Source organism: Hirundo rustica, chromosome Z, assembly GCF_015227805.2.
Source record: "Hirundo rustica isolate bHirRus1 chromosome Z, bHirRus1.pri.v3, whole genome shotgun sequence".
Classification (NCBI taxonomy): domain Eukaryota; kingdom Metazoa; phylum Chordata; class Aves; order Passeriformes; family Hirundinidae; genus Hirundo; species Hirundo rustica.
Genome location: NC_053488.1, coordinates 61,084,868 through 61,097,763, shown reverse-complemented (window position 1 = coordinate 61,097,763; position 12,896 = coordinate 61,084,868). Strand labels below are relative to the sequence as shown.

Sequence of the window (12,896 nt, the reverse complement as noted above, 5' to 3'; positions counted from 1 at the left end):
CATTAAGAACAATTATTTAGATCCTAATGATATTCCCTGATGTTGGGCTGAAGTTTATGGTTTAAGTGTGCTCGTTTATGTAGGCAGAAATGAAAAAAATTAAAATTAAACAGAAAATCAAGCTGTTTTGCATGTTTTTTAGACAGATTGCCCATAACTATCATATAGCAAGAAAACTATTTTGAAGTTACTTAGAATGCTTACACTCTATTTCTTTTACACTTCAGATGATTCAGATCACCTTTGAATTATGTCTGACTTCTGAGCCTTAAAAATTGTGTTGAGTCTGAGAGAAATCTATTGCATCTTCCTTAACAGTCTAAGAGAACGAATGCAGCTCCAAAAACTGTACTTTCGTTCTGAATAAGAAATTTTTACATGCTAAGTAATTACAAATACTACATAAATATGTTTCTTTGCCTTTTGATGCTTTTTCTTTAGAATTGTGAGCATTATGGTGGAGAAAACATATTGCCATCAACATTATAACACTGTCATAGGTAAGTGCAATACAAATTAATATAACCATGAAAAGCTTTCGTATTTTTAAGGTAAATACATAATAAAATATTGAACAGGAATTTCAAAATTAAGAAAGTCACAAGTGCTAACCTTATTTTGAGTTAGTTGTAGATTATTTTATTAGGAAAATGTAAGAGAACAGCTGTGTCCTGAAGAAACTGTGACAGGAACGCTTGCATGTCTTTTGATATGTAGCGTGGGAAAAATGTGTGGGACCTGTGTTGTTTGTTTAGCAGGTATCTTATAAAAAGGTACTAATTCAGCTTATGTAAGAAAGCTTACCTGTAAGGTAACTGGAGCATCTGTTGGTTTAACAGGAGGAAAGGGGAGGACATCAGTTATTGTGTAATAGATTTGTCCATATAACAGACACATTTCTGGAAATCAAAACTGATGTTATTTGCAGTGTATTTGGTACACTAAAAATTCTAGGATTCTTAATTGTTAGTCCTTTATGAATAAGCCAGTAAGATATGGAATATAAGTCTTCTTTTCTTTGGTACCTAAAATATTTAGTTGCATTCTGTTGCAACTAAATGTGCTGACCTTCATTCTAAGAACTGAATGGTGACCCTAAAGTTGTACTTCAACACAATTAATGTCTAGCTTTCTTATTTCTTCCCTAGCTTTTGTAGCCTAGTGGGTGAGGGAAGACTATCTATTGCTTGCCATTGAGTTAATTCATTTGAGATCTGTGGTTTAGAAGGTGAATTTAGGGTATCTAGTAGTGATGCTTGAAAACCTGCAATATTATGTTGTAATGTGCCTGGCTTTTTCTCTTAAATGCTTCTGTCTATACTGTAAAACACCACAGCTTTCATTACTCACTGTTGAAGTCCTTTTCTCTTGAATTACGCAAGTCATCTTGGATTGTAATCTGCATTTTTGTTTTTTTGATTGCTTTCAGAACAAGCCTTTCATTCTCCCTTCCACAATATTGTGGTCATGTTTCTTTGCCAGACAAATTTCCATGTACTTTACTGTTCAGGTAATAGGTTAGTCAGCTGTTGATTAATGATTTTTAAATGTCATCTAGTTATAACTGTGCTGTAACTATGTATGAGTTAGCAGATGCACCTATTAATGTGACTGTTCATATTATTTGATATATTTTCACTACTACCTCTTAAATTTTTGAAATTTTGTGGTAAGCTGTGATGCGAGTAGCAGTTTTACTTTGTGAGAAATTGGTTTACAAAATGAAGGTGTCTTGAGCTCAAAGTGTTAAAAATAAGTTCCTGGTGGCTACCTTTAAAATCTGCTGTAGCAGATGAAATACATTTTTCCAGATGATGTTCTCCATTACTGCAGAGTATTCCCAGCATTGAAGCAAATGTAGGAAAGTTATTTTGGACAACTATTTAACTCATCATGGAATTTTCTGGTGTAGGACCTTTTGAATTACAGGGTTTTACGCCACTGTCATCAAATAGAAAACAATATCTAGTATTCTTATAGTTGAGATTTGAAAGCAAAAGCTTTCTTGTGGTTCTTTGTTTTCTTGTGGTTCTTTATTACAGTAGTAAAATGACATTGTTTTTGCTGAAATCAGTGTAGGAATTAGTGTCTGGGTAATGATGCTAAACAAGGGAGAAGGGGAGCAGGGAAGCAGATTTATGACAGAAGTATAGTAGAGGAGAATAAGTAAATATAGTTTTAGATTCTAGGAGTTACTGAAAGAACTCAAGTGTCCTTACCATGAGTTCATAATTTGTGCGTATCAGAAATTACAATTCAGAAAATATAATATATTTTTCAGTTATCTTCGATAACTGTGCAGCTTGAGCATTTGCTTAGAACAACAGATACTATTTGAAGGAAAATAAATAAAATGCTTTCTTTTGAAGAGCATAAGATGAAGTGAGTGTGCCCAAGCATCAATTTTAAGTGTGTTTAATCAGGAAGAAGTTTTATAGAGCTTTTTTGTTGCAAAAAAAAAAATTACTATTGCTTGCAGTTTTGAAAGTTTGGCACACTTGAGTCACTTTGCTGTCTCTTGCTGTTCCATTCTAGAAATAGAATAGTTCTGTAAAGCAAATATAATTAGTTAAAGCTTAATTGTGTGACTAGTTGAAGGGAAAGGTAATTTTGTGCAAGAATCTTAGTGTCTTGAGTAACTTTGTTTCTCTTTTAACAGAATTCCTGTAAAGACTAGGAAATATTGCTGGTGTTATGCATTCTGGAAAAACGTTTTAACTACAGATACCATCAAGACTTTGAGAACAGAATGAACATGCTGCTGTTGTCTGCTTACTGACAGTAACCAGCTGGGCGCTTCACTCATGATGTTTTCATTCTCACATTGTCCAACTGGAATTTGCTTATACTGATTTTTAAAAAGAGGAATAAATCAAAGTGGAGTACCGTAAACTTGACATGGAAAATAAAAAGAAAGACAAAGACAAACCAGATGAAAGGATGGCACGGCCTAGTGGGAGATCAGGCCATAATCCACGTGGAACTGGTTCTTCAAATTCTGGAGTGTTAATGGTTGGCCCTAACTTCAGAGTTGGTAAAAAAATTGGATGTGGTAATTTTGGAGAGCTGCGGTTGGGTAAGATCCTCATTTTTTTATTTCAGTTTACATTATTCAAGGCCATTTTTATGCAGTCTAGGCAAGAAAATTTCTTCATGCATACCGTGCACCTCTTCAAACTGGCTTAAAGCTTCAGATGTGCAAGGCATATTGAACCCATCTTTCGTGGCTTTACCCCAGCCAGTGCAAGCTCGATGACATGAAGAATCTGTATAGCAGGATACTTTCTGGTACTAAAGTATTTTCTAACTATGTGCAGTCAGTTTTCTTTTCCAAGATGCTGGCAGTTGCATCATGATTTTTGTAGAAGTCTTTTCTGATTTCCTGAAGCAGTTTATTGAGGTATATTTAGGGGTAAATGTATTGGACATATCCCTGTCCTGTAGGTCTGGCAGATCTGTTGGGAGATACTGTAACCAGGTACTGCAGCGTTTTTAATACCAGCAAGCATGGAAATTCCTTGGTTTCTTTTCTAATGTAGTGAGGCTAAACATTGAGTTGCTGCTAAACAGAGCAGTGAGAATCCATCTGTAGAGAAAATCTGAGATAATTCAGTTCCTTTAGTTCTCTGATGAGCAGATGGCTGAGAATCAGGTGGTGGAGAAGGCACAGACTGAAAAGGACCTATAGAATTCTGAAGAATTTGGGCAGCAAAGCTGGGAATGTACTTTTGGAAGACTGTATGTTTAGTTTTGGAGACTTGTATTTCCAGGATGAACAGCAAGATGAGCCAGGGTTTTCAAGATGTGTAAGTTCAAGTGTGTGTTAATAAATCCAACTTGACGCTTAATGGCAGGAATTTTTTTAGTGTTAGAAGGGTTGAGTTAAAGTGCTTCGTGCATTAAATAGAGATGGGTTCCTAAGTTAGATATTTAAAAGGATGGTGTTCTTCTGTTGATCTTTGCTTATGGTAGAACTAATACTCATTGTCCTTCAGACAATATTTGTGATATAGTGCTTGCATAAAATATAATATGTTTTAATATAGTGCATTCTGGGGGCTGTCAGGATGAAAACAAATTTAACAAATTGGCACTGTAGACAGTATTGCTACAGGACACTGAATTTTGCAGTCTCAGTAATAAGTACTCTTGTTATTAATAGTTAAACAAAATTGATACATTTTGACATTTACAGTGTGGAATCTGTGCCTTTGCAGTCCGCAAATCAAGCTGAAAAGTTGTTCTTCCTCACTTACCAAATTTTTGCATGCCGCCTCTAAATCCAGATTTTTGTTTCAGACATCTCAATAAGCTAAATCAAACTAGCAAGATTAATTTTACACAAAGGCAACTGCGAACTAGTAAAGTTAATTTTTTGTTATTTTGGTCACAAAGTATAGAGCTGATTAAAAATTAATATCTGATTACCTCATTTACTTGCAGCTGTTACAGTGAAAGAATGTATTTTAAATAAAATATTAAATTATTAATATATTATAGATTATAAAACGCTAAATTAATTAAGACTTATAGTTTGATAGTACTGAAATAAAATAGAACAAGTAAATAAAAGAAATAGGAGGATGATTATGGGGCAGTGTACTGTCCTGCAACAGTCATCAGGACAAGTGCAGCTGTTTTATTAAAATGTTTCTCATTTTAATGTCTGCGGGTTTTGCTTATTTTCTAGATATTTCAAATCCTTTTTATTTTTTTACGTGAGGTAAGATGTTTTAAATGTAAGTTACTGAAAGCAAGAGTTAATGTTGCTGTTACAGATTCTGATTTATTTTTTTTATTTTTTCATTTGCTTTACTGCAGTAGGAAGTACTTATTGTGCACCCTTTGTATAAAAGACATGCACAAGCACTTAGTTTTTTATATGCACTTCTGAAAATGGGAATTTACTTTGAGCATGTATCCTAGGGCTAGTCCTGAGGGTCTTAAAAGAAGAATAAAATTGTAGAGTGATGAAGTTGTGCTCAGAAAGATAAAAATTCAGTGATGTATCAGGAGCTGATGTTCTTCCACCTGATAAGCAAGTGGTGGTCTGACTTGAGTAGTGGTTTTGTGGATCAAATGGGAAATTGGCTGTGTGTAGCAAATTCCTACGTGTGATGTTCAGCCATTAGCTTGCAAAGGACTAAATTGGTTTGGATATTGAGCTGTTAATTTTAAGACTCTTTGTTATAGTTAAATTAAACTGACATAGTTAAGATAAATCAATCAGGTAGTAAGAGGGAACTTGTTGCTGTTGCAGCTGATCCGTTACTCAATATCTGTGGTGGACACATCAACAGTGGTGTCATATATATGTGTCTGCTGTATTTTAAAGAGACAATTGCTCTGACTTTCCAGACGAGAAAGTTAGTGTTCCTTCTGATGCTACTTCAGAGTAAGCACGTCATTACAGCTTTTGAAACTCAATATCCAGTTACTTAACTGTAATGGGATTTGTTACTTACTCAGCAGTGTGAAGTATAGATCTAAGAGATAGAATGAGCAGGGCTCCTGAAAGAGTTTCCGTTAGTGTCTTGTACATTGCAGTACCGTGCAAAGAGACGGAAACAACTTCAAACAAAGTACACTTTTTATCAATAATGTAACTGATACGATCATCAGATAAGAAATAATTAGGCTGCCTGGATATCCACTCTAGTCCCTACATACGTCTTGGAGTACACTTCTTTTTGTGAGTCAGATTGTGGTGTACTGCTCATATTGATTATGTGTTTGTTGTGAAGCCCTCAGGTAATTTAGGTAATTTTTTTTTTTTTTCTTTTTGTGAAGCTGATTGGCTAAGAGATGCAAGCTTTTAATGCATCTTGTTTCAGCTTTAGAAGAGTACTCTATTTTTTAAAAGAATCATTAGCACTCCAGTCTTTGACTATTGGTGTAACTTGGTCAAAGCATGGTTGTGGGCTCAATCCCTATGTGAGCCATTCACTTAAGAGTTGGACTCAGTGATCCTTGTGGCTCCCACAGATCAGAATAATCCATGATTCTGTGTAACTGTCTTCATAGGGAACTTTTTAGTCTTGGTCCATATCTTTTCTCCATTTGATTTCTTTAACAAAACTGAGCAAAATATAGGAAGTTCAGACCTGAGTAATACTACAGAGAAAAAAAGAGGATTATCATTAGGAATAATATACACTAAATGCATTTGAAGATTATAGAGAAACAAAAATTTTTGGAAGTGGCAACTTAATTTTTCCTTCGTTTGCCATTTTTAAATTTTACACCTATAAAACCTGTTTAACATTTTAGTCGTTGCATACAGTTTGAAGTGATGCGTATTGAAAAGTTCTTATCCAGGTACAGAATCGCTTTTAAAACAGCAGATACATTTTCCAAATGGTGTGAACCTGTCAGTAATATGATTGTCCTGTCCTAACTTTTAGCTTAGTAAATTGCATAATTGATGAAAAAAGTAGTCCTCAATTAATTAATTAACTAGTTAATTCTAGTTCTAATTAGTGGCTGATGTTTCAAAATTATATTGCAACTTAAAAATAAATTTCAAATAGTTTTCAGCAATAATTATGAAAATGTAGAATATCACATTCTGGTTACTGTGATATACCAATTTTCAACCTTTTTTTAGTACATAAAAATATCACAAGCTTGGTGGAATATTTGAAACCGTGAAATTTCCACCTCTTACACTATTCAAGGAAAAATTCTTTTTAAGATAAAGTATTGAACTAATAAACCCACATTGCCTAAGTCACTGCCACAACACCTAGAACCTTAGGTGAAAAATGTTTTGAAGACTTTCTTGGTGTTTAAATAGCATTTACTTTGAACAGAAAAGCCAATGTCTCACATTCTTGTTTTTATTTCTTTTCAAGGAAAAAATTTATACACAAATGACTATGTGGCAATTAAGCTGGTAAGTTAATATTTTTTTAACGGATTTGGGATGAGAAACTATTTGTATTTTTCCTTTCAGATGTTAATGGTTTGATTTCTTTAATTGAAACCTATAATATTTTTGTATGATTTCATTGAATTAGATAAAAGCAATTAGCGATAGTTGTAATTGTATAGTTTGGCGATATTGAGTAAAACTAGTTTTTAATTGTTGCCACTGTTTTCAAGGTTAAATCTATGTTTGTGAAGTCAGTAATGGTTTAATGTTGCTTCAAGGATGTCCTTTGCAGCAGTCATCTTAGTAGATTCTTTTGTTGTCCAACAAGCAGAGGAACAACAAATTTACTGTGAATCTTAACATCAGGTGACTACAGAGAAATTCGAGAAATTCTTGAGACTGCATGTGTTTTAATGTCCACACTCCTGCTCCCAAGTATTTTTCATCTCTAATTGCTGGTTAGAGCAGATATGTTTTATTTGCAATTCTGTGTAATATGTTTACTTGCAAACATGATACTTTTGGATATTGTGTTAATACCTCATTGTTTGGCTTGTTCTCAGTCATCAGAACTACTTTGGTAACACCATAATCTGGTTCTGGATTTTTTAAACTTCTTGGTAAATAACTGTTTTCATAACTGAAGTCTTTAATGATGAAATTTACTTGGTTACTTTTAATCTTTGTAGGGCTTGTAGGACTCCAGTTAATTTCTTGTTGCTGCAGTAGCACAGAACCTTTTACATAGTATACTAAAATGAAAGGTAAAATGTAGGAACAGAAATACATGGCTTTAGATAAGAAATCTGAAAAGCAATACAAACGTATAAGAAAACCTTGAAAAATACTGGTATCACTCCCCTTGCTTTGGAAAATAATTATTTTGGGAGTAGTAAAAATTTTTAAAACATGCAAGTTATGACATGAGAAAGCAACATTGGATACAGTTTTGAGGGTTGTTATGTGTTAAATCAGATTTACGCTAATTTTGTTTTAGTGTGTCTTGAACTTATTCTGTATGTCTAGTGAAAGTTGAAAATATTCTGAGAATTCTTCTAGTTAAAGGCTGTCTACTGCAAAGCACATTTAAAAATACATTGCAAGATAGTGGGTTTTTTTTTAAACACTAGTTACTTGATCATGTAGAGCAAGAGAACATTTTTATCAGATCCCTTTTGTTAAAAGCGTTTTTATTGCGTGTGCAACTTAGCAAGCTTGGCTACCATTTCAACCCTTTTCAGCTGTCACAGATGATACTGTTTGTTGGGAACATCCACTTTTTTGGTTTCCAAATATCTCAATGGTAGAGCTGCTTATTCCCAGCTAAGTGAAAAGCCTGAAGTACCTTTATTAAGTAACCTAGTTTGACATCACTACAGAACCAATAGAGTTAAGTATATCAGTGATTTACTACTAGTGCTGAAAGAACTCTAAATATGTAGTGGGCTTTTCCATTTGTCCTCTTATATTAGCGGCATGAAAAGATATAATGTCTATGCAGTGAAAAACAAATGGAGGACTCATAATGAAAATCAACACTGGAGCTGCATCATCATAATAAGATAAAAATACATTTATTAGCAGGTAGAACTAGTGGATTCTTTTAATATGGTTCTCCCTTTTTCAGTGTGTATTTCAGATACATACTTATTTCCAAATGAGAAGGGATTTGAGTCACAAGGTTCAGTCTGCTAAAAGCAGCTGCATTAAACTGTAGGATTTATTTGGATTTTGTATTTTTTTCCTGTTCTTTTATTTGAGACAGAGTCAAGACTTTCTTCTGACAGTTATAAATACAGTGGCATATCATAATTTTCCTTTTTATATGTAAGCTGTTGTTTTCTTTAGCACTTCAACTTTTGTGCTTTCAGAGCAGTTATTAGGCCTGTGCTTAGCCCTTGTTTTGTTACTGTAAATGAGACACTCTTAACTTGTTCTCTGTTTTGCATCTGTTGCAGCTCAAGTTTAGCCTTACTGAATGGGGTTACTTGAATTAAGTTTGTATTATAGTTTAAGCAATTACCCTTGCCAGATGTGGTTGTTGTAATCTCTCCTGTAGTATCCTAAAATTGTATTTACATTCCTTATGGTAGCATTTCATTGTTGACCTACTGTTGTCTTATGAGCAACAAGGCATCTCCTGTGCCAGATGTTTTGTGTATCAGTGGTAACAATACAGGAGGACTATATGGGTTTCTCTCAAGGGCAATGACTGGATGTGTTTATACAATCGTTTTCAGGAATGCTTCTGATGTTAAAAGTAAGTGTTTTTTACAAGAGGTTTTACACTTTTGACTCAAACCTTTTAATTGTTTTGAATTAATATTTCCCTTGTGGACAAAATTACATAAGCATGTTCCTATTAAGGTGCTTAGGGCAGCTTCAAGACTTGTGAAAAAAGTGACTTAAACAATTTTTCTGTGTGAGATCTGGGGGTCATACAGCATGCACATTTTAAGGTATAATGTTTTTATGTAAATGCTTATTTATTTTGGTAGAAAAGCTACAGTTCCAGAATCTTCCTCTTAATCTTAGTTCATTATTGCGTGTCCTGTTTGGGGACATACTTCAGTTTGAGAGGTCAGAATAGAATTTTTTAAGAACTATAATGAAACTCTTAAGAACTGGGCTTTTACCAGTTCAGTGCTGTGTAGTGGTGTTTGTGTGTTTCTGCTGGTCTTTTAGGATACACACTGATTTCTTGTTATCAGATGGTTCTTTAGCAATAGGTACTTGGTGTGTAAAAGCTCTACCTTTCCTGCTTACCTCTTCTTATTGTTAGATTTACTACTTTTATTACATGACCCTGTACTTAACTTAAACCTCCTATTCACTATTGAGCTTTTCCTTCTCCTTCATTATTTTTCTGTTTCCCTTTGACGTATTTCTCCACTGCTCAAACTTACCTCCTCTGCAGATGCTTAACCACTACCAACAGACTAGCTAAAGGAATTTTTGCTTGAGCATGTAATGACCCATCAGTAGGGGCCAGGATGTTGATTGTAAATTCTCATCAAGATTCAGCAAAGACACTGGACATGCTTTAGGGAGCTCTTCTGCTTTTTTGTGTGATCACCTTGTTCTGGCAACCAGCCCACTGTTTATGCTTAAAAGGTGTTGGCTAACAAGCCCTTACGTTTGAAGACTTGCACAAGTGCTGGGTAGCAAGTCTATAATATTTACAGTGTACACTTTAAAAAAGTCTCAGCTCCCTCAGCGTGCTGTTCAAGGTGAGGGCTCACAAACCACAATGTTTCCACAACTCCTCATTCCCACAATAAACTTCAGTACGTAGTATGGAATAGAAAATGATAGCCATGTTTTGCCCACACAGAGTGAGGGAAAAGAGAAATAAAAGCAGAAAAGGAAGAGAACAAAAAAATATCATAAGTCCTTAATCCTACCTTGGTCTCACTGTGTGGCTGGTCCAGAGCTGGAATTGTGACACAGTGAAAGAGAAAGAGAGGAAAAAGAGAGCAAGGGAGCCCAATCTGCTTCCTTTCACAGTTAACCTGGTGCAGCCACTTATGTGAATGAGTTTTTTTGTTCTGTTTTGTTCTTGGATGCATAGCCAGCCCTTGGAGCCCTCCCTCCAGGGAGTGAGTGCAGGGTGAGGAAGTGAGCCCAAGTTTCCAGGTGGTGTGGCAGGTTAGCTCAGCACTGTGCTGCCCCACCTCAGCAAGATCCTCTTTTCCAATCACAGCTTTCCCGCCAGAACAGTCAAAATGTTTGACACAAAACATGCTTATTATGCAAGGTCCTCCATACCACCCAGTGGCTCCAACATTCCTTACTATTGGTTGAGCATTTGGCTCATCTCCAGTTGTGGTAATCTCTGTGTATTGGACAGAGGGTTAGAGAGGGAGGAAGCAGAAGACTGTATGCAGCTAATCATAATTGCAAATAAGGACTATGCTCATCGTTAAAACCAGAAATCCCACCAATATTGCAGTCCCCATTTGTGTCAAACACTTTCTCCACACCATGATTTAAAAACAAGAGAAATCTCTTGTCCAAGACTTGATTCATTGAACCAATGGTTCTTTGGTTGCAGTGTTTGGAATTGTTCAGCAATCTGGTCAGCAGCTTCCTTCATCTTTGCCCAGGCCTCTTTAGCTGAAGTTGTAGCATTGTGCGTAGCGACAGAGCACTCCCCTTCAGTGAGGATGAGCATCCCACGTAATGCTTGTTCAATAATGGATATGTTAATGGTGCATCCATCTCCGAGGGATTGTCAAATTGAGCATTGATAGAACACAGGGAAGGAATTCAGACACTGCATTTCCATCCAGCATGGTATTCTAATGTTAGGAATAAGATTTTTCATATGAACTCCTCGATGCCAACCCCAGAGGGGCTGTATATTACATCATTCTTCAGTTATAAGTGTCACTGAGACACACAAAGCAGTCACACACAGGCAAGAGATTTTCGAGAGGTCCTTCCGATCCCAGCTCACAGCTGAGAGAGCCGAGAGAAGAAGAGCCCCTTTGTTTATTTTTACTTTTTATACATTTGTGGGTCTAGCAGAAGATTGGCTTTTTGGGGTTTCCACCCCTCAGCCTCAGTGGCCAGATCAATTGTCAGTTACAATTGTTTTCAGGTTAGAAATATGCAGACAAAGGACAGAGAATGAAAAACAAAGGATTTGTTTATATTACATCTGTGAGAAAGGTAGAAAACTGCTCTTAATATTGTACAGTAACTAAAAGATCTGACTCCATTTATGAAAATCAAAAGGCTAATAAACAAACTCAGAAAAACCAGGGTAACATATAAGTGTCAGTAAGATTTAGGATAATTTTTTGTGGCTCTGTGGCAGGCTAATTCCTGCCGTCAGGTACTACACTGAAAACTGTATGGGGTGTTGGTCCTGTTAACAATTGTAGCAAGTACAAGTATGCGTATTCAAAGTTCTAATACCAAGTATGAACCCAGTTTCAGGGGAAGTCTTCAGGTCAAATGTTAAAAGCAGTAGACATCACAGCAGACAAACTTACAGGCAACAGAAAGAATCTTAATTCCTTCCTGTGTGAAGCAGGGCATGGCAAGGCAAAGCCCTGAGCTGTGAGGCCTCCATATTCTTACAAATTCTTGTATTAGCTCCCAAGCTAAGTTGAAGCCTTACTACAGTAGTTCTTGTTTAACAGGCTGAAGGTAAAAGGACACATTTACCTTCATCTTGGGTCAGTAGTGCTGGGTACAGATTATAAAACAACAGCAACATGCAGTCAAAATGCCTGATGTTAACATCAGTCACTGCTTTGTCATAGTTCTTGTAGGAAAAGAAAAAGGAAAAATGCCTTGTCCTAAACCAGTGGTTGAAAAGACGGTACTATCCACTGGTATGAACACAATGATCTTCATGGGCATTGGTAGCTATCCACAAATAGCTGCTGGAAGGCTTCTTAAGTCACTTCTCCAACAGTGAAAAAATCTGCTAAGAGTGATTGTTGTGGGTGGTGTGTCTGGTTCTGTCCCCGCTCCGGGCAGGAGATTACCTCTGGCTAGCTCTGGTCAACACAGCCACAGATGTTTCCAGTTCGGATGGGCACGCAGGCTATTACCTGCTGGTCGGCTTCTCAGCAGCTGGACCAAATAGTGTCGTGACAGCAATGGCAGCAGAAGAGAAAAGGCTGGCTCTCAGCTTAGCAGGTTAAAAGATGTTTATTAGCTGAAGAGCTGAGGAGCAGGGAGCTCCGAGCTGAGAGGGTTTGAATCTCCCTCCTACCCCCTATAAGCAGGGGAGGGGTTCCAGGGAGGATACAACAAGACAACAAATCAGGGGATTCAGGGGGTAACAAGGTGTGCCCACCCCCAAGCCTTGGACCACTAAAATCCAGAGCTAAAGGAATTCCCCCCAGGGGACCTATCACCTGAAGCCCTCTCCCTGAGATTTTGCAACCTGGGAGGGACCCTCAAAGTGATAGACAGGCTGCCCCAGAGAGGGGGGGCATTGGGGCAGAGGGGATGTTACAAGTGAGGTGAGGAGTGGGAGGACTGACACAAAACACCTTATTAT

The 12,896-nt window shown here is 36.5% G+C and overlaps 1 protein-coding gene across 9 annotated transcripts in view; it reads left to right on the top strand.

Annotated features, from left to right (window-relative positions):
• CSNK1G3 (casein kinase 1 gamma 3) overlaps window positions 1–12,896 on the top strand; it is a 77,649-nt gene that overhangs the window by 16,846 nt on the left and 47,907 nt on the right. For 6 of the 9 annotated variants that reach the window (XM_040089907.1, XM_040089906.1, XM_040089905.1 and 3 more), the window contains exons 2-4: window positions 442–500; window positions 2,660–3,076; window positions 6,855–6,895. The exons of 1 other annotated variant lie outside the window; for it this stretch is intronic. In XM_040089907.1, the coding sequence (XP_039945841.1) occupies window positions 2,899–3,076; window positions 6,855–6,895 (219 nt within the window). In that variant the 5' untranslated portion in view covers window positions 442–500; window positions 2,660–2,898. The remainder of the gene's footprint in view (window positions 1–441; window positions 501–2,659; window positions 3,077–6,854; window positions 6,896–12,896) is intronic. 2 more of the 9 variants (XM_040089904.1, XM_040089899.1) reach the window with 1 other exon arrangement.